Source organism: Cetorhinus maximus, chromosome 7 (genome assembly GCF_964194155.1).
Source record: "Cetorhinus maximus chromosome 7, sCetMax3.hap1.1, whole genome shotgun sequence".
Classification (NCBI taxonomy): Eukaryota; Metazoa; Chordata; class Chondrichthyes; order Lamniformes; family Cetorhinidae; genus Cetorhinus; species Cetorhinus maximus.
In genome coordinates, this window is record NC_135885.1 from 17,634,121 (window position 1) to 17,656,711 (window position 22,591).

Genomic DNA, 22,591 nt, shown 5'->3' on the forward strand with positions numbered 1-22,591 from the left:
CACTGCCAATCTTAGAGCTGTGGCTCAGTTGGTAGCATTCTCGCCCCTTGAGTCACTAGGTTTCAGGTTCAAGTCCCACTCTAGGACCTGAGCACGAAAATCAAGGCTAATATTCCAGTGCAGCACTGAAGGGGCCCGTTTGGATGAGACATTAAACCAAGGCTCCATCTGCCTGCTCGGGTGGATGTAAAAGATCCCATGACACCATTTTGAAGAAGAGCAGGGGAGTTAACCCAGATGATCTGGCCAACAGTTACCCCTCAACCAACATCACAACAACAGATAATCTGGTCATTGTCTCATTGCTGTTTGTGGGATCTTGCTGTGCGTGTTTTGTTGTAATGTCGGTAACGTGGCAGCAGTGACTACACTTCAAAAAATACATCATCGGCCGTAAAGCACATTGGGATGTCCAGTGCTTGTGAAAACCTCTATAGAAATGCAAGTCTTTCTTTTTTATTTCTTTACCTCAGTTGTGAGATATGAGACTTAGAATGGGGAAAGGTGACGTTTCCGGGGTGATCTTATAGTGTTGTACGAGGGTTAAACGCAATTGGAAAGGTAAATTAGGAAAATTGCTTTAAATTAACCTGCAGGAGCAGAACAAGAAATCACACATTTAGATTAGTGAAAGATAAATTTCGGACTGCCAGTGAATAAGTTTGTGTGATCAGAACACGGGATAGATTCTCAATTGAGTGGTGCTGGAGGAGAAAGTAAATTAGGCTACTTGGGAACCAACTGGGTGTTGCAATGTGGAGAATTTTTGGGTTACCCTGGATATATGAACTGAGAAGAGATGAATGTCCTTTTCACATCCCTGATTTTGCCCTATCTATCAGTTAAAGGGTAGGTGAGTATAATTATATTGGTTTAACCTATAATAATTTGCCTCATTGCTAATTGCCCATGATCTATTTGTGTAAAAAGGCACATATACTGTGTATGTTAATTAATACGATCTCATTTCTAATATGATCAGAAGCCATGTTTGAAGATGTTTTTTAAAACTCATTCTGCCTGTAAAATGCAAGTTATTGCAGTTCGGCTATTAACTTACATCTTGTTCAGCAAAAGAAACAGTCCCTTTCTACTGGTGCCTCGGGTGAGAGAGAGAGAGAGAGGGTGAGGGTTCAGGAGCTGGAGACATCTGGGAAAGCTGAGCACTCTGACCTATATAGGAGGATGAACAAAAGACTGCAGGAATTAATTACTGCAGTGATTACTGCTTATCTGGGGTGTAAGCAAGCAACTCGATTAGCTTCGAACGTGGTCAGTGCTGGCACTTTGTCCCCTCCCCCCGCCTTCGCATCCTGTGTACTCCTGTACCCCTACTCCCCTCGCCCTACCAGCTCCCTTCAACCCCAGAATAACAGCACGTGACATCATGCTCCTTTTTTAATGTGCACATCACCCCTCCCACCACCACCCCCTCCCCGAGGTTGCCAGCTTTGTGGGACTTATTCCTGGAGGTGTCATCGTCTGACCAGACCACCCGGTCAAACGGCACTTTTCCATATTTTTTATCAATCAATCCACAGAAGTGTGGAAAGTAAATGAAAAGATCAACATTTTTTTTTTAAAGTCTTTAAGATTTCAGTAGCGACCAGGAGATTAATTTTTAATTCCTGGAAGGGTTGGCTTCACCCACCCTGTTGTATCCAAATAAACCCCCATCTCTAGCTCCTGCGTAACCTGTCATCAAAAATTAAATTGGAAATACACTGTATATTCTCCAAAGGAATGCTAAGCTACATTATTGGTGTGAAAAGCCAAAACTCTGATGTGTTACTATAAATTGAGTGCTAGTGAAATCAACAAACGTTACTTAAAAATGTAGGTAATTTTTTTTTAAAAGGCTATGGATGTCACCCATTCAATCGCTGATATTGAAATCGATATAACAAACGATCACGGATAAAAGTTAAGACTTAAAACTCCCAAAGATAGGATTGCAGTCAGAAAGACAATGTTGTTTTCACAAGAATACCAATACAAGAGGAAGTGTCCTGATGAGTGCAAGACAAAACACTCCGACATGTCTCTTTTCTCAGCAATATTCAAGTTCTGTACTACCAAACAACTATTAGTGATAATGTAGTTGTAATAAAGTTACCTGGCAGCACAATATGCCCAAATTGACAACATTTCTGGAAAAAGAAATTCAACTTTTGATAAACTTTCAAAAATGCAATTTTTAAAAAATAAAGTAATTGTAATAGCACCCATTTATGTGTATATACAAGCAAACCTGAATAAACCAGTTTCAGTCGGGTATTACAACTCCATGTATATGCACCAGTGTTTCTTATCCTGCCGAGGTATCACAGTCTGACGACAAGAATGGGCTCGTGGATTTCCCTGGCTGAACATTAATTTGGGTTTGAGAAGTTTCCAGTAAACCAGCAGAGGAACGGTGAGGTTTTGTTCTGCTGAGAAATAGCTTTAAAACTCTGGTGTTAGTAAAAAGGCTCTTTGTACATGTGGGTGATTTGACTTTTGAAGACGGCTGCATCAACAAGTATTATCGGCCAACTGGGAAGAGTATAGCCATGACCAAGAGTCTTTTGGTGTGTATGTGGAGTGGCTTGAGATGTTATTCACTGCAAATAATATCCTCAAAGATCCTGACAATCCAGTTGTTAGACAGTGGGGGAAAGGAAAGGGGCAATATTTTTGACAGAAGCAGGGCCAGAAGTAAATGAAATGCTCAAGAATTTTCTTGTCCCTTCTAAGCTTTAAGACACATCTTTGTTGGATACTTTGTGTAATCTTGAGTAGCACTACAATCTCAAGCTATTGGAGATTTCTGATAAATATTGGTTTGAAACGAGGAATTAGTTACCCAATGAGGATATTGGAGAGTTTATCGTGGCTTTGAAAAAAGCTGTCCATTCATTGTAATTTTGAAGAATTTCAAGAGAAAACACTGCAGGACAGGTCTGTGTGGGGTTTAAGAAGCAAACGCGTTCCCAGTAAGTTGCTGACATTACCAAAGTTAACTTCCGATATAGTTTACATTGTCCACAGACGTGGCGGAATGTGACTGGAGAGAAGTTCGAGTTAACAACTGCCAGTTGTTTGCTGAAGTAAATAAGCTGCAGCTGAGTAAGCCAAAGACCCCAACGAAAGCAGCCAGTAGCAGCTGGTACCACAAAGACTTGCTATCGGTGCTTAGTCCAACATTGGCTAACATGCGGGTGCAGTGAGCAATTGGGAAGCCTAATGGTATGTTAGCCTTTATTGCAAGAGGATTTGAGTACAGGAGTAGCGAAGTCTTGCTTCAACTGTATAAAGCCTTTGGTTAGACTGCACTGGGAGTACTGTGTGCAGTTTTGGTTCCCTTAGGAAGGTTATTATTGCCATGGAGGGAGCACAAAGAGTGTTCGCCAGATTTGTTCCCAGGATGGTGGGACTGTCCTGTGAAGAGAGATTGGGGAAACTGGGCCTGTATTCTCCAGAGTTTTGAAGCATAAGAGGTGATCTCATTGAAACCTACAAAATACTTAAAAGGAATAGACAGGGTAGATATAGGTAAGATGTTTGCCCTGGTTGTGGAGTCTAGAACCAGCGGACACAATTTCAAAATAAGGGGGAAGCCACTTAAGACAAAAATGAGGAGAATTTTTTTTACTCAGAGTTGTGAATCTTTGGAATTCTCTACCCCAGAGGGCTGTGGAAGCTCAGTCATTGAGTATGTTTAAAGCAGAGATTGGCATTTAGAAATCTGTCAATGACATAATGGTATATGGGGAAAGCAGGGGGTGGGGGGGTGGTGGGATAAAGGCATTGAAGTGGATGATCAGCCATGATCATATTGAATGGCAGAGCGGGCTCGATGGGCTGAATGGCCTACTCCTGCTCCTTTGTTCCTATGGGCACAGAATTGTCTGTTTCTGTAGGCAAAGTGCTACAGCTGCAATAAGAAAGGTCACCTTGCCAAGGTGAAAGCGGCAAACTGATTCAAGAGTACAAGGATAATGTACGGGTTTAGAGGAACGCAAGGCCGGTTTGTTGCAGGCCTCGTCCAATTTCCCCAAGCTCTAAGGGAGAAAGTAGAGCAAGAGCTAAAAAGACCTGAGACTAAGAACATTATCTCTAAGGTAGAACAGAGTAATTGGGCTATTCACATAGTGGTAGTACCAAAGTCAGGTGGCAGTGAGAGAATATGAGGTGATTATTGTTTTGTCGTGTGTTTGGGGTCGAGCTGGGGTTCTTTTGGAGCTTATCTATTCTCCCAATGTAAGTTGCTGGAGACTGTAGTTTGTTAAAACCATTACACTTTATTTACAGCTACTTTGTACATATTGGGAACTCGACACGAGATTAGAACTTCACCTCCCTCCAGGTCTCTCTTACTAAGTCACATGATGTTACATCATCATATCAGAAGCACATGATGCTGATATAGTTAACCCTTTACCCTACATCTCCCGCAATTCTTTACCCCTATCATATTTATATCCTCCTCTAATAATAAGGCAACTTTAAATCACATACTAGAATTTAATCCCAGTACTTTACCAAATGTGGAGGATCTGTTCACAATGTTGTCAGGAGGCCAGATTTTGTTCAAAGTTAGATTTGACAAATGCCCATCTGCAACTTGAGTTAAACAATGAGTCTAAGTCATATTTAATTATTAATACGCACTGATCTATTTCAGTTTCATAGGCTGCCCTTTGGTGTTTCTTCAACCCCTGGAATATTCCAAGTGGCGATGAACCAAAGTTTGCAAGGAATTCAGGGAATGGTGTTCTATTTGGATGACATACTTATTTCTGCTCCGAACAGGTAGATGCATGGTGACAGGCTGCAAAAGGTACTCCAGCGTTTGCAAAAGCATCGAGTTTGGGTGAAGGCACACAAATGTGAAATGATTCAAAGCTTTGTGAATCACGGGGTAGACAAAGGTGGGTTACATCCTACCAAGGGTAAAGTTCGAACAATCAGAAATGTGCCGCATCCACAGAGTATCTCTGAGCTCAGATCTTATTTTTCTTTTAGCTCTAGTGAGTTACTACTTTAAATTCATACCAAATTCGGCAAACTTATTGCATCCAAGCTGGGCATCAGTGAGCAGATTTTGCCAAGCAAGTGCTGCTTGATAGCACTGTTGATGACCCCTTCCATTACTTTACTGATGACTGAGAGTACCGGGTTGGATTTGTCCTGTTTTTTGTGTACAGGACGTACCTGGGCAATTTTCCACATAGCCGGGTAGATGCCAGTGTTGTAGCTGCACTGGAACAGCTTGGCTAGGGGTGCAGCAAGTTCTGGAGCACAAGTCTTCAGTACCAATGCTGGAATATTGTCAGGGCCCATTGCCTTTGCAGTATCCTGTGCCTTGAGCCGTTTCTTGATATCACGCGGAGTGAATCGAATTGGCTGAAGACTGGTATCTCTGATGCTGGGATCCTCCGTAAGAGGCGAAATGGATCATCCACTCAGCACTCCTGGCTGAAGATTTGTTGCAAATGCTCCAGCCTTATCTTTTGCACTGATGTGCTGGGCTCCCCCATCATTGAGGATGGGGATATTTGTGTAATCAGCATGTTTGACCTGATGCCATGAGACTTTATGGGGTCCGGAGTCCCAGGGCAACTCCCTCCCGACAGTATACCACTGTGCCGCCACCTCTGCTGGGACATTATCTGCAAGGTATGATTCAGTGAGTATGACTGTCAGGCTGTTGTTTGATTAGTCTGTGAGACAGCTCTCCCAATTTTGGCACCAGCCCCCAAATGTTAGTAAGGAGGATTCTGCAGGGTCTACAGGGCCCAGTTTGCTGTTGTCGTTTCTGATGTCAAGTGGTCCATCTGGTTTCATTCCTTATAGACTTTGTAGCTGTTTGATAGAATTGAATGCCGATTTCAGAAGGTGTTTAAGAGTCAACCACTTTGCTGTGGGTCTGGAGTGACCATGAAGGCCAGACCAAGTAAGGACGGCACATTAGTGAACCAGATGGGTCTTTGTGACAATCAACAATGGTTTCATGGTCATCATTAAACTTTAAATTCCAGACTTTAAAAAAAATCTAACTCAAATTCCACCATCTGCCGGGTCCCCATTACCCTGGGTCTCTGGATAATTAGTCCATGATGCCGCTGCCTCCCTTGCGTGTGAACATTAATGATGGGCATATATGTCTGGTGGCATGTTGTAGTTTGAGGTTGGTTTACCAAAATGAAAGTTCAGCTACGAGTGTACGGGTGACGCAGAAATTTCCATGATTTGCAGTGTGATATGGAAGTGTGCTAAGCAATCGGAAATGTGTACAAGGGTATATTATAATAGAGGTGTGATACTGGCCAAGAGATTGACAGTTCAAGGTCTGCCATGGCATTTGTGAAACTAAATTCATTGCCCCTGGCAACTTCTGTGGGCTGACAACAGCAAGATAACCATTAAAGCTGCTAGACTCTTCTATTTGAAAGAACAGCTGGGGCAGAATTTTTCACTCGGCGTGTGGGCGCGCACTGATCACGATCGAGCGTAAAATAGTGTGCAATGACACCGGGTGAGCGTCCCAACGTCATCGTGCACTCGCGCAATATTTTGGCTAAACTCGGAAGTACACCCGTTGACAATGAAGAGGGCTATTGAGCCATCAGGGCGCAATTAACTGGGATTTTTCGCTGCCCGTCTAACATTATGGTTGGCGGGTGGGCGAATTGGCCAGGCAGCCTTTGCATTTTTCAGGAAACCTCATCCAAGGGCGGGATGAGGTTTCCGTCATTAAATTAATAAAAAAAATGTTTGCACAGGATTTTCATGTTGTGTATGTTTGGGTGACTGTTTCTGATGTGTGGCACTTTTTCCGGATTTTAGAATCTATTTCTTTTGGATTTGAATTCTTCAGCTTCCTGAGGCAGCGCTGTACCCACAGGGAGCTCCCCCTGCACCCGCGCTATCTTCAGTGCTTGCCCTCCTCCCGCCCCCACCTCAGCAGTGCTGAGCATTTCAGCGTGCCCTTCACGCTGGCTGGCCGTTAATGGCCAGTCAGCGTGAAATCGCTGTCGGGGGCCAATTGTGGGCGGTGGGCCGTTGCCTGGCTGCTCCAAGGCCCACCGACCACGTCCACCCACTGACCTCAAAATTCTAGCCCTGGTTTCAGTTTCAGGGAGAGAAACCTGCAGGGTCAGCTTCAGGGAGAGAAACCTGCCTCCCTTACACAGTGTGACCTACTCTTATCCTTAGGGATGGACAATAAATGTTGCCTTGTCCAAATTCAAGTGAGAAATTCAAGAGAGATTTTTGTCGTGTTTTTATCACAGGTGTAGGCTTAGGCCATTCAGCCCCCAACCTGTTCTGCATGGCTCCATCTGAACTCCACTTAGTTGTTTTTTTTTTCATTTTCCTTGATATCCTAACCTAACAAGAATTGATTGCTCAATTTTATACTCTACCCACCCCCCCCTCCAAAACAATATCTCTTCCCTGAGGTATGGTGCCCAAAAATGAACACCATAAAGCCGATGGTGTATGACAAGGATCTGTACAACTGAAATGTCACTTCCTAACTTGATGCCCTTGAGATAGGGCAATGGTCCGTTAATCCTTTGGATTTCTTGTGCACCAGCTTTTCATGCTTTGTGCACATGGACATTAACTTCTCTTTGGCACTAACTAGCGTCTCAGCATTAAGAAACTGGTTGAATGTAGTTGTATGTGGCAGGTGACATAGAGACCGAATCATGTCTTTTAAGTATTTCTATCTTGCTGGTCAAGCTTTGCTTTTACAACTGATGTTCTCTGGGGAACACTTAACCTGAACTCGGTCTTTATAATTCCTTGCCTAATACCCATCAGTCCATCTTCTATATCGAAAGTGACTGGAATGTGGTTGTAAATTGGCTTTTCTCCACAAAGCAATGAAACATTGCCTTGGTACACTTGGATAGGGTTTGTGTTAGTGAATAAGCTCTAAAATGTTGCTTTGCGTTTCATTTTAAATTGGTTGGAATTATCCACATGGGGGTTGAGTGTGTTGATAGTGTAGGCAGTGCTTGGGCTTGCTACTGCAAATCATTGTAAAGGCTCATGGAAAATGATTTAAAGTGCAACCTATTTGTGAATCATTTTGAGTGTAAGATGCTGTTGTATAAAAGGTCAGCTTGTCTTGAGGATACAGATTTCTGCCCCTCATAACATAAGAAATAGGAACAGGAGTAGACCATTCAGCCCCTCAAACCTGCTCCGCCATTCAATAAGATCATGGCTGATGATCTTGTGTTGTGATTTCCACATTCCCATCTAACCCCACTAACCTTAGATTCTTGTTCACCCAGGGAATCAATCTATCTCTGCCTTAAAAATATTCAATGGCCCTGTCTCCACCACCTTCTGAGGCAGAGAATTCTAAAGTCGCACAGCCCTCAGAGAAAAATTCTCCTAATCTTTGTCCTAAAAGGACGACCCTTAATTTGAAAACAGTGCCCCCTAGTTCTGGACTCACCCAGAAAGGAAACATTCTTTCGATGTCTTACCTTGTCAAGGCCGTTCAGGATCTTGTATACTTCAATCAAATCACCCCACACTCTTCTGAGCTCCAGTGGAAACAAGCCCAATCTGTCCAACCTTTCCTCATAAGACAGCTCACTCATTCCAGGTATCAATCTAGTAAACGTGTTTTGAACTGCCTCCAATACATTTACATCCTTCCTTAAATAAGGAGACCAAAACCTCTCTCAGTATTTGCGGTGCAGTCTCACCAATGCCCTGTATAACTGAAGCATAATGTCCTTACTTTTATGTTCAATCCCTCTCGTGGGAGAATCTAGAACTAGGGGTCACTGTTTAAAAATAAAGGGTCACCCATTTAAGACTGAGATGAAGAGGAATTTTTTCTCTGAGGGTTGAGTCCTTGGAACTCTCTTCATCAAAAGGTAATTAGAGTCTTTGAATGTTTTTGAGGTAGAGGTAGATTCTTGGTAAACAAGGGGGTGAAAGGTTATTGGGGTAGGCGGGAGGTAACAATCAGATCAGCTATGATCTTATTAAATGGCAGATCTGGCTTGAGGGGCCGAGTGGCCTACTCCTGCTCCTAATTCGTACATACATACGTACACACATACATACGTACATATGTATGTACGTATTGCTCATTCATCTTGAGCACTGGCTTGTTTGAGAGAGGTGCACTCAAACATGCAGTTTATATTTTAAGACTACTCAAGCTACCGCATTATTTACAACTGAATTTTCCCAAAATACAACAAACATTTAACAGAATGATTGATTAAAAAGAAACCACTTGCACATGGGCCAATAGCTTCACCAATAAGCCTTTCTGTTCCATTTCCTCCCTTCCTCTGCCATGCTGCCCAATTTCAGATGGTGTAGCAGTTTAGCTAAATGATGAGGATTGGTGAATCTTTTTCAATCTCCAGATGATTTAGAGACTGGATTGTGCTGTTCACACTGTGTATGGTTGTCCCTGGAAACATTCATGACTGAATCATCAGATATTATTTCTCAGTTGCTGCTAGGTGGTTACTTGTGACTGAGCCCAATGTGCAAAACACAGCACAGTATAGGCTGGTCTCCCTGAACAGTCAGTCACTGGTTACGGCCACCGTGTGGTTTTTTGATTTTTAAAAAAAAATTACCCTGATGTTTTTTTTCAAAGTCAGGGACATTGTAATCTAAGCTTCTTTCCCTCCCAGTTGTTTGTGGGCACACTAAATGTCCTGAGGTTGTTTCTCATTGTATTTTTGTTCTCTTTTTTTTTGTTCAGTCCAGGGCTACTTGCCCTTTTCAGTTCCCATAATGTGACTCAAAGCTGCGGTTCGTTTAACACCTTGTTGATCACAATTGTACCTGTTCTTGACAAGACTTCTGCATTGGAAACCTTGGGCCAAATTTTCATGCCTCCATCTGTGTAGGAATGGGCATGTTCCAATTCCGGAATTCCCCATTCCTGTTGCTGGCGATTTTTAGTGGTGCTAAATGGCCTGAATGGTGAGAAATCGCCCAACTCTTGATTTCTGCACAGGACAACCAAATAGTGGGACAAGTATTAAAAGACCAGGGCAATTCAAAGAACTTCTATGGTTCTATATATCTGAAGATACGCTTGAGTTTCACCCATTGAGAGACAGAATGGCAACTTCATCCAAAATCGGTGCTCATTTTGAAATATTAATAAATCTCTCAACTATAAATGTTAAATAAGCCATCAAAGACTGAAGAGGTACCTATCTGCCACATCTATGGCCCCTGCCAATGAGGGCTGCATCTCTTCCCTTTAATGAGATTCAAAGGCCATAATGCATCATGCAGTTGAAGAATGTATTAAAGTGTTGTCCAAATGGAATCTGTGCAGAAATTTTGGATTCCGAACTTGAGCACAAAATCTGGATTGAAACTTCGGTGCAGTGATGAGGGGTTGCAGTAATGTCCAATCTGCCATTTTTTTTTGAGTTGTTAGTCAACTCACCACCCACTCAGATGAACGTAGAGATTCCGCTGCACTATTCAAGCGCAAGCAGCGGTATTTCCTTGGTAACCTGCTCAACTTCTATCCTTCAACCAACACTAGCAAACCGACCATCAAGCCATTTACTTCGTTGTGGGACCTTGTGTACAAGATTATTAGTAAATTGCATCTCTCAAACCAAGGGTTTGGGAAAACACGACACCGCATATTTTAAAAATAACTCAAAACACCACCTTCTGCTTAAGGACTGGTGGTACGAGGAAATAAGTACAATTTGCCGGTCTCTCCCTTGTCCTTAGCACTTCTTTTAAAATGTAACTGTAAACTAGTGTTCTTTTTTTAATTCATTCACAGGATCTGGGTTTTGCTGGTAAAGCTAGCCTTTATTGCCTGTTCAGAATTAAGGACGTGATGGTGAGCTGCCTCTTGAACTGCTGTAGTCCTTTGTCATAATGATTTGGGGCAACTGAGAGGATTGCTAGGTCATTTCAGAGGGCAGTTAATAGAGTTAACCACATCGCTGTGGATCTGGAGTCGCATAAAGGCCAGACTGGGTAAAGACAGCGAATTTTCTTTCCTGACGTACGTTAGTGAACCAGGTGCGTTTTTACAAAAATCTGGTAGCTTCATTTTCACCTTACTGATACTATCTTTCTATTCCAGACTTATTTAATTAAACTATTTTCTTAAATAACATTACAAAATTAGCTAAATTTAAATTCCCCAGATGTTGCAGTGGGATTTGAACTCGTGTCTCTGGATTATTAGTCTAGTAATGGATTCCAGTTGGGCAAAGCTTTATTTCATTTGATCTAGTATGGCCTTTGAACCTTGTCAAGGGAAGATAAACAGCCCTCGCTGGCAGGAACCATAGTCTGGTAGATAGTTAAGGCACCTCTTCTGTCTTTGGCTTATTTGACATCTGCATTTGAGAGACTTATTAATGTTTCAAAATAAGCACCTTTTGGATGAAGTTGTTGGTATTCTGTGTCTTAGTGGTTGAAACTCCCACTATACTACCATATCCATAAGTTACTGTACACGGGGTCAAGTTGAGTATTGCTGAAAAAAGAGACATGTTGAAGCTTTTCGTCTAGCACTCATCAGGACACTCTCAAGAATACCAATATAAGGGGAAAGCAACAATTTATACTGTATGTGAAGAGAGTGCCGATTGGTTGGCAAGTGTTGGTGCCATGGAGAATGCACCACTGATGGTGACTGACAGTTAACTGCCAAGCACTGTTTGAAATTTAAACCAGGCAGCTTGACCCTGATTGGTTAATTCGCTGACTTATTGCCTTGACCAATCAGGATCGAACTGCCTGGTTTAAATTTCAAACAGTGCTTGGCAATTAACTGTCAGTCACCATCAGTGGTGCATTCTCCATGGCAACGACACTTGCCAACCAATCGGCACTCTCTCCACGTGCAGTATAAATTGATGTTCTTCCCTGCGAGTGTCCTGATGAGTGCAAGACGAAAGGCTTAGACATGTCTCTTTTTTCAGCAATCCTCAAATTCTGTACTATCGAACGACTATAGGTTCAAGTTATTAGTTCTATAACATAGAACTTGATGTGTACTTTAGGCTTTTTATTGAGGTTTTTTTTTTGCTGACTGTATCAGCCAAGTTGTCAATTAAAGTCTGAGAACTTTTTTTTAGCAAGGTTGTCATTGAACAGCTGTGTTATTGTAATGCGATTGCAATTGCATGATTCAACCAGGTCTTGGTCACTTGAGTAACTTTCAAGCAATAACTCACTAATCTCAATTGCAACCAGCATTTGGGTGGAAAATGGGAGATCAAGTCATTTCTGTTGTATCCTGTTGCATGTTATAGTTTTGAGGACCATACGCTGACATGTGTTTGCTCAAGAATGTTGTAAAGATCCTCTCGGATCAGCAGGTTTGCCCTATGAGAACCTGAGCCAGATAGATCAAGAGGATCTCTGGTTCCATCCTGAGTCTGGGCTGAGTCAGCTGCAAGTGGGCTTGAATCTGCAATTAGATTCCTCCTCCTTCTAAGCTGTATCGTCTGCCTGCTTTCTAATTCTACCCTCGCCTCTCCTCACTGGGAGCGGCCGACTGGACCACAATACCATGTTTTTAGCAATCTGAATTTAAGTGAACATCAGTGCAGGTAACCGAGTATTGTACTAATGATATATGAAGCTTTTATTCCAAATAGTTATCCAGTTGTGGGGATGGACATCACTGTTAATGACACCACACCCTGCGCCCTCCCTCAGTCACTTTTGACCTTCCCTTCAAATGTCCCTTCATTACCCTTTTTTTTAATTCATTCATGGGATGTGGGCATCACTGGCTAGGCCAGCATTTCTTGCCCATCCCTAAATGCCCTAATTCAGAGGGCATTTAAGAGCCAACCACATTGCTATGGGTCTGAAGTCACATATAGGCCAGACCAGGTAAGGATTTACTTCCCTAGAGGGCATTAATGAACCAGATGGGTTTTTACAACAATCGACAATGGTTTCATGGTCATCATCAGACTTTTAATTCCAGGTTTTTATTGAATTCAAATTCCACCATCTGCCATGCGGTATTCGAACACAGGTCCCCAGAGCATTACCCTGGGCCTCTGGATTACCAGTCCAGCGACAATACCACTACTCCATTGCCATCGTCCCCCCACCCATCTTGATCAACTGTCTGCCAACCTAGGGCTGCCCCCCTCCCCCAGTCACTATCGAGCTGCCCCTCGACACTCTGGACCTGCTCCCTTGTCACTCTTGATCTGCCAACCATCATCCTCGACCCTCCCTCTATCACCCTTGACCTGTTCTCAGTTACCCTTGATTCTTCTGGCCTCACCATTGACCTTCCCTCTATTGCTCTTGATCTCCCCTGCCTTCAGTAGAGATTGGCCTTCCCTCTGTGGTCCAGCTCCCTCCCTCCTGTCCACCAAGACCCAACCTCCCTTCCATGAACAGCCACTACCTGAACCCAACGCAACAGCTCCGCCTCCTCTCCCCTGGTCCAACAAAGAAAAGCAGCTCCTACTCACTCCAAATCCACCTGGAAGACTACCTTGCCTGCTGCACGCCACCTTTTAAGCAGTTATGAATCTGAAGGCACATATTTCTCATTTGCTTCCAACTTAATCACAAAAAAAAGATGCGATTTAATCTGGTGACCATGTGTTGCAATGAATGTGCATGTCATGCTAATTAATTAAATAAAAACTAATTAATTAAAAATGGGTTCCCCCCATTTGACGTCAGGGACCACGACCTGCCTTTAATCCACCGCCAACTTACTTCCCAACTTTCTCCCCACTGTTGGGAAGCTGATAGTTTGCCTCCCATACAATTAAGTCCTCCCGCCTGCCTCGTTTTCGGCTCCCAGGAGCTTCACTAGATTCCGCTAAATTTGTTTTGGGTGTCAGTTCCGGGATGAATATTTGGTAAGGCACTGTGGAGGTCTAGCCTGCTTTTATTCAAAATAGTGCCTTTGGGATCTTTTCACGCTCACTCGAGAGCGCAAACAGGGGTCTCGGTTTAACATCTCACCTGAAAGACGGCATCTCCGGCAGCGTAGCTCTCTTTTTTCGGTGTTGCACTGTAGGGTCAGCCTGGATTATTGTGCTCAAGCCTCTGAAGTGGAAATTGAGCCCCCAACTTTCTGACTCCGAGCGCTACCAACTGAGCCCCAGCTGGCACTTAAATGTCCCATTTTCTAGTTTTGAAGGAAAGGCCTAACTATAGAGATTTTAAAGAAGCTATCCTGTACTGAATCGTTTTTGCATGTAGCATGAAAAATTCAGAGCTATCTCTATTCTTTTTAGCTATAATATATGCCTCTTCCTTTATTCTGTTGGATAGGTCACCTGCTCCTTTGTTTAAAGTGCCCTCAAAGCTAATGGGTCTGCAAATTATGAGTGTAGATTGAGAGAAGCCACTTCCCCTGGTCAGAGAGGGCATAATCTTAAATTTGGAGCTAGGCTCTTCAGGAGTGATATCAAGAATTCTTCCTGGGATGGCGGGACTGTCTTGTGAAGACAGATTGGGGAAACTGGGCCTGTATTCTCTGGAGTTCCGAAGAATGAAAGGTGATCTCATTGAAACCTACAAAATACTGAAATGGATAGAGGGTAGTTGCAGATAAGATGTTTCCCCTGGTTGGGGAGTCTAGGACCAGGGAACACAATTTCAAAACGAGGGAGAAGCCACTTAGAGCCGAGATGAGGAGAATTTCTTTTACTCAGAGGGTTGTGAATCTTTGGAATTCTCTGCCCCAGAGGGCTGTGGAGGCTCAATCATTGAGCATGTTTAAAGCAGAGATTGACAGATTTCTAAATGCCAATGACACAAAGGGATATTTGGGGGGGGATAGTGTGGGGAAAAAGGCATTGACGTGGATGATCAGCCATGATCGTACTGAATGGCAGAGCAGGCTCAACGGGCTGAATGGCCTACTCCTGCTCCTATGTTCCTACCTTCACACAAAAAGGACTTAGTGAAAATTGGAACTCTCTTTTCTTGCTCTCCTCCTAATACATCCAAAAAAGCTGTTGAGGCTGGAGGTCAATTAAACACTTCAAAACTGAGATGCATAGAGCTTAATTAGAAGCACAGCAGGAGAAGCAGACTATTGAGCCCCTCCAGCCTCCTCTGCCATTCGAAGAAATCACGACTGATCTGTGACCTAACACCATAACACTTACCTTTGCCCCCCACTCTTCAATACCTTTGGCTAACAAAAATCTATCAATCTGAGCTTTATAGTTAATAAGTAATTGAGCAACAATTGTTGTTTGTGAGAGCGTTTCAAACTTCTACCACCCTTTGTGTGAAGAAGAATTTCCTAATTTTAATCCTTTTAAATGTCTGGCTCTAATTTTTTGATTCTGTTTCAACCCCAGGTTCCTGAATGATCGGAAACAAGTTCTCTGTATTGGCCCTACATGTTCCCCTTAGGCAAGGTTACAGAACCAAGGCGATTAGTTGGAGATCTAATTAAATCTGTCGATTATTGAACGAGGGAGATGACAAGTCCCAAAACTACCTATCAAACACTCATAATATTCTTATTCCTGAGATGCAACTTTTTTTGAGATTCCTTAATATGACTTTATATAAATCACGTTCCTGTTCTGTGAGCTTGTAGTTCAGAGGTTGAATGGCCTACTTCCTGTTCCTGTGTTCCTTCCTATTATTGCTGTGAGTTTATTAGACTGAGCATGAGGATGCACTCTGATCTAAGCTACCTGCTGGTTCAGTGGGGAATATATCAATAACTATTCACTGGTGTGTCAATAAGTAGAATCAAACAGCGCAGAAAAGGCCAAATGTGCCTGTACTGGCTCTTTTTGAAAGCCATCAGTTAGTCCCATTCCCTCTTTCCACATAGCCCGGCAAAATTTGCCCCATCAAGTATTTATCCAACTCCCTTTTGAAGGTCACTATTTAATCTGCTTCCATCATCCTTTCAGGCAGAGTATCTCAGGCCTCTATCTCTTTAGTTAATCTGTGTCCCCTGGTTAAACAACCCTTAAGCCACTGGAGACAGTTTCTCCTTATTTACTCTTATCAACAACCTTCGTGAGAAGGTGACAGATTTCTGTCTGCCGTCATAACCAGACTGGTAATAGGTGTTGCCAGAGCTCATCACCCTGCTCTTCCACCTGACAGCTCCTTGCAGCTGTCTTCCCACTTAAGCTTTTCCAATCCTGGCTCAAAGCCATCCCTTCATCTTGAGAGGTTGCTGATCTTGAGCCATGCATAACAGGTGCCCGAGTGATTGATGCTCTTCCTTTTAATTCATTCTCAGGATATGGGTCTTGCTAGTAAGGCTTGCTGCCCATGACAAGGTGGTGGTGGGCCACCCTCTTGAACCACTGCAGTCCGTGTGCTGAAGGTACTCCTATAGCGCTGTTAGGTAGCAAAATCCATGATTTTGAACCAGTGATGATGAAGGACTACACTATATGTCCTTGCCGGGATGGTGTGTGACTTGGAGGTGTTGGTGTTCCCACGCACATGCCTTTGTTCTTCCGGTCGGTGGAAGTTGCAGATTTGGAAGTTGCTCCATTGAGATGATGCAGGTTAACCTGTGGGTCATGCACGTGGCGCTCTTGTGACAGCTCCTATGACAGCTAATGAACTTAATGAATAATGCCCCAGCAACACTGGAGCTAACCTATATTGAAAAATCTGTTGCAAATGGACGATGTAACAAGCATGCTCCTTAACGACTGATGTGCTTGTTTTCAGGACTCTTGGTAGGAGTGATCCTCAGGTATGGCATCCCCTCCACGAACAGCCATGGCAAGGTTCCCATTGGCTGTGCACTTCAGAACAGGGCAGTGTCTACACTACTGGTAAACGTCAGTGGAAAGTTTTATGAATATTCCTTGAAAGGGGAAATCAATTCTGGGGAAATAAACAATGTGGAACAAGATGACATGTTAAGAAAGGTAAGAGGCATTTTATCTTCAGTATTGCAGTCTCTTGTTTGATTTATTTAAAGTTTAATGCAACCACCACTACCTTCTCTTCGAATCAAGGATTGCCTTCAAGACCTCAGATTGTTCATTAAAGAAATTTCACGGCCAAAATTGAGGAATTTGATTCTCAAAACAGCAGTGCACATCCCAGAAACTTAGTGAAAACAGAATTTGGCTAGGTTGGCCACCATAACTCAGTGGTCCTGCCTGCCCCTCTGATGTCAGATGCTGACGGTCCTGTGCATTTCCAAATTTATAGCTTCTACTTCATCTCTGGCATTTGCAGTTTCTCTTATTTCTCTTCACTGTTTGAGATTTTGGAAGGATTGACAGAAAGGAAAAAGCGGTGGGGTATCCTTGTCAATAAGGTTGAGACCTGCACAGTGGGAAGAAATTACCTTGGCTCGGGAAATCAGGATGTAGAATCAGTTTTGGTGGAGTTTTAAAAAAAAAAGGCAAAAGAAAGAAGTCACTGATAGGAACAGGCTACAGTCCATAACACTGGCTACACTGTAGCACAGAATGTAAATCATGAAATAATGAGGTTTTTAAGAAAGATACTGCGACAATCATGGGCAACTTAAATCTTCATTTAACATTTGGACAAATCAAATTGGCAAAAGTAGCCTTGAGGACAAGTTCCTCAAGTACATTTGAAACATTTTCTTGGAACAGTACGTCCTGGATAACTAGGGAACAGGCATCTAGAAATCTGTAATGAGACATGATTAATAGCTTCATAGAATTGATGTAGAAAAGAGTGTAGAAAAGATCGTAACATAGAATTTCACATTCAGTTTGAGGATGAGAAACTTGGGTCTGAAATTAGAGCCTTAAAACTTAAAGGCAATTACAAAGTTATGAAGACAGAGTTGGTTAAAGCAGACTGGAAAACTAGATTAAAAGGTAAAATAGCTGATAAACAGTGACAGACATTTAAGGAGATATTTCATAATTCTCAATGTAGATTTCATCCATTGAGGAAGAAAGACTCCATGAGAAGGATGAACCATCCATGGCTAACTAAGGAAGTTAAGGATGGTATCACATTGAAAGAAAAGTCAAGCAATTTTGCCAAGATTTGTGGTAGACTAGAAGATTGGGAGCATTTTAGAAACCAGCAAAAGATGACTATAAAACAATAGAGGGAGAAAATAATTGAGAATAAGCTAGCAAGAAATATAAAAATTGACAGTAAGAGCTTCCACAAGTATATAAAAAGAGAGTAGCTAAAGTAAACATTGGTCCCTTAAGAGAATGAGACTGGAGAATTAATAATGGGAAACAAGGAAATGGTAGAGACTTTGAACAAGTATTTTGTATCTCTTTTCATGTTAGAGCACAGTACACACATCCCATGAATCGTGGAAAATCGGGAGGCAAAAGGGAGCAAGGAATTTAAAACCATCAGAATCACTAGAGAAAAAGTCCGGGGAAAACTAATGGCACTAAAGGCTGACAAATTCACTGATAGCCTGCATCCTAGGGTCTTGGAAGAAGTGGCTACAGATATAGTGGATCCATTGGTTGTAATCTTCCAAAATTCCTCAGATTCCAGTCCGAACAGATTGGAAAACCGCAAATGTTACACACCTATTCAAGAAAGGAGGGAGCCAGGAAGCGGGAAAGTATAGGCCAGTTAGTCTAACGTCCGTCATTGTGAAAAATTAAGGAAGTAGTAGCAGGACGTTTAGAAAATCATAACACAATCAGGCAGAGTCAACACGGTTTTGTGAAAGGGAAATTGTGTTTGACAAATTTATTGGAGCTCTTTGAGGACATAACAAGCAGGGTGGATAAAGGGGAACCAGTAGAAGTAGTAATTTAGATTTGGCTTGCCTTATAAAGAAAGGTTGAACAAGTTGGACCTATACTTGTTGAAGTTTAGAAGAATGAGAGGTGATCTTATTGAAACATGTACGATTCTGAGGGGGCTTGACCGGGTCAATGCTTAGTGGATGTTTCCCTCATGGGCCAGTCTGGAATCAGGGGGCACAGTTTAAAAACAAGGGGTCTCCCGTTTAAGACTAATATGAGGAGGAATTTCTTCTCTGAGGGCTTTTAGCCTTTGGAATTCTCTTCCACAGAGCGGTGGAGGCTGAGTCTACATTACAAGAGTGACTACACTTCAAAAGTACTTCATTGATTATAAAGTGCTTTAAGACGTTTGGTTGTGAAGAGTGCCATATTTTGAATCATTGTATATATTCAAGGCTGAGATAGACAGGTTCTTGAACGATAATGGAGTTAAGGGTGGTGGGGGAACAGGCAGGAAAGTGGGTTGAGGCCATGATCTTATTGAATAGTGGAGCAGGCTCAAAGGGACGTATGACCAGCTCCTGCTCCTAATTCTTTTTTTCTTGCTGAAAATTTATAGCAGTAAGTTGGGTTTCTACTTAGGTCAGGGTGACATTTCAAATGAAAGAACTTATTATAGCATCTCATCGCATTTCTCAGTAACATCCCAAAACACTTTCATGTAAATTGCTTTGAGTGTAACCGCTCTGACCTGGGCAACTGTGTCAGCCACCGTGTCCCTCAGCAAGGTCTCACAAACAGTGATAAAATAACTGACCCGTTAACTTCAATTGTTGCAATTTGGAAAGTGGATCTTTGCAACTCGTACCTCGGTCCCCTCTTGCTCGTGGTTTTGCCGCCTTTTGGAGTCAATTTATTAGTAATTGCCTCAATCCCTTCTTCCTAATCACCCCCCCACCCACCACCCCTCCCACACACCTCTTTCCCGAAACTATTTCAAGTCTTGCTCACGCCAGACACTGCAATTCTGTCCTGTTTTCAGTTTCCTTTTGATTCTTTTCCCTGTCCTTTGCCATTCATTGAGTATACAAACAGCAAGTATGGTTTTTATAAAACTCCAAAGAACAGCAATCAACATCTTTTCACATGGCTCTCCAACTGAGGTCAAGAGCATCAAGGGTTTGTTATTTGCACTTCTTCTGCTGAAGAAAACTGAGTTAAATGACCGTGACCCCAAACCACAATGTGAGAAATACTGAAATTAGTTCATCTTAATCTGGGGCTTTTTATTCATCCTTGGGTTTGAGTGTCGCTAGCAAGGCCAACGTTCATTGTCCATCCGCAATTGCCCTTGAGAAGGTGGTGGTGAGCCACCACTTTGAACCGCTGCAGTCCCTGTGGTAAACGTACCCCCCACAGTGCTGTTAGGGAGGGAGGGAGTTCCAGGGTTTTGACCAGCGACAGTGAAGGATATATATTTCCAAGTCAGGATGGTGTGTGGCTAAGAGGGGAACTTGTGGGTGGTGGTGTTCCCATGCATCTGTTGCTGTTGTCCTTCTAGGTGGTAAAGGTCGCAGGTTTGGAAGGTGCAGTTGAAGGAGCCTTGGCTCATTGCTGCAGTGCATCTTGTAGATGGTAAACACTGCTGCCACTGTGCAAAGGTGATGGAGGGAGGGAGTGAGGGTTGAAGGTGGTGGATGGGGTGCTGATCAAGCAGGCTGCTTTGTCCTGAATAATGTCGAGCTTCTTGAGTGTTGTGGGAGCTGCACTCATCCAGGCAAGTGGAGAGTATTCCATCACACTCCTGCCTTGTGCCTTGTAGATGGTGGACAGGCTTTGGGGAGTCGGGAGGTGAGTTACTAGCTGCAAAATTCCCAGCCTCTGACTGCTCTTGTAGCCATAGTATTTGTATTTTGAGTGCTGCAAAGGTTCATCACCCACTCCCTTTGCGATGGTACAATTGACTTCAAGGTCCTGTAAATATGTAGGGGGAGGCATCAGCTCAGGTTTTTAATCCAGTGATTTCCGTTTGGGTGGTATTATGTCAGTGTGCGAGTTAATGACATCGTAGCTCAGCTGTGATGTTCCTGTGGTTGAATAGCATATTCATACTTGCTTCTCTAGGTTCACACATGAGGAGGAGGATGCCACTGGAGGCACCTCGAGGAAGGGCAGAAGAAGCTTCTACCCCAACCCCTGTGCTGCATTCTTACATCCACAGGGACGGGGAAATGGGCAATTCTGCTCAGGAGCAATCTAATGATGATCTGGGAAGGAGGCTTGATTTTACTGCATGTATTTTTTTCTACCCTACCACAGAGTTTAAGTCATCTTGTTATAAAAAGAAAAGAAAAAGTCCCTAAATAACTGTTGGATTGAATTTGCACTGCAGTGGATCTCCCCTAACAGTCCGACTGCAACCAGGAATGCACCACTTGGAGCAGTGAAAAGCTACTTCCCCATCATCTGTTGTGCAGTTCTGCGGTGGCTGGTTTTTTTAACAGAAACTAACTTGTGTTTTTTCAATGTTCCTGCTATTTAATTGGAATAATAATATTGATTGCGAAGAAGTACAATTTGTTGCAATTTTTTTTCTTTTTTCCTGACTATTTTCTGCCTTCCTCTTTTCTTAACACATAGAAACATAAAAACATAGAAAATAGGGGCAGGAGAAGGCCTTTCGGCCCTTCAAGCCTGCTCTGTCATTCAATATGATCATGGTTGATCCTGTATCTCAATGCCAAACTCTAGTTCTCTCCCGATACACCTTGACCCTTTATTGTCTAGAAATCTATCTATTTCCTTCTTAAATATATTCAGTGGCTTGGCCCCACAGCCTTCTGTGGTAGAGAATTCAACAGGTTCACCACCCTCTGAGTGAAGAAATTTCTCCTCATCTCAGTTGTAAATGGCCAACTCCGTATCCTGAGACTATGATTCTTTGTTCTAGACCCCCCCACCCCTAGCCAAGGGAAACATCATTCCTGCATCCAGTCTGTCCAGCCCTGTCAGAATTTTATATGTTTCCGGCCGAAACAATCCTGCCATCCCAGAAATCAGCCTAGTGAACCTTTGCTGCACTCCCTCTATGGAAAGTATATCCTTTCTTAGATAAGGAGACCAAAACTGTGCACAATACTCCAGCTGTGTTCTCGCCAACAGCTGCAGTAAGACATCCTTGCTCCAGTTCTCAAAAACTCTTGCAATGAAGGCCAACATACCATTTGCCTTCTTAACTGCTTGCTGCACCTGCATGCTTGCTTTCAGTGATTGGTGTACGAGGACACCCAGGTCCCTTTGTACATCAACACTTCCCAATCTATCACCATTTAAATAATACTCGCCATTCTGTTTTTCCTACCAAAGTGGATAACTTCACACTTATCCATGTTATATTGCATCTGCTATGTATTTGCCCACTCACTCAACCTGTCAAAATCACCTTGAAGCCTCTTAACATCCTCTTCACCATTCACATTCCCACCTAGTTTTGTGTCGTTAGCAAACTTGGAAATATTACATTTGTTTCTCTCATCCAAATCATTGATATATATTGTGAGTAGCTGGGGCCCAAGCATTGATCCCTGTGGTTCCCCACTAGTCACTGCCTGCTATTCCAAAAAAGGCCCATTTATTCCTGCTCTCTGCTTCCTGCCTGCTAACCAATTCTCTATCCGTGCCAATGTATTATCCCAATCCCATATGCTTTAATTTTGCACACTAACCTCTTACATGGGACTTTATCAAAAGCTTTCTGAAAATCCAAATACCAAACATCTTCAGCTGCTTCATCAATGACCTTCTTTCCATCATAAGGTCAGAAGCGGGGATGTTCGCTGATGATTGCACAATATTCACCACATTTCATGACTCCTCAGATATTGAAGCAGTCCATGTCCAAATGCAGCAAGACCTGGACA

At 42.9% G+C, this 22,591-nt stretch overlaps 2 protein-coding genes across 3 annotated transcripts in view; one reads left to right on the plus strand and one right to left on the minus strand.

Moving 5' to 3' along the window:
• The window catches only part of LOC144682622 (PI-PLC X domain-containing protein 1-like), a 705,325-nt gene that overhangs the window by 296,245 nt on the left and 386,489 nt on the right, over window positions 1–22,591 (minus strand). The gene's annotated exons all lie outside the window — the stretch shown is intronic.
• slc9a7 (solute carrier family 9 member 7) overlaps window positions 1–22,591 on the plus strand; it is a 152,237-nt gene that overhangs the window by 40,125 nt on the left and 89,521 nt on the right. For both annotated transcript variants that reach the window (XM_078545120.1, XM_078545121.1), the window contains exon 2: window positions 16,681–16,883. In XM_078545120.1, the coding sequence (XP_078401246.1) occupies window positions 16,681–16,883 (203 nt within the window). The remainder of the gene's footprint in view (window positions 1–16,680; window positions 16,884–22,591) is intronic.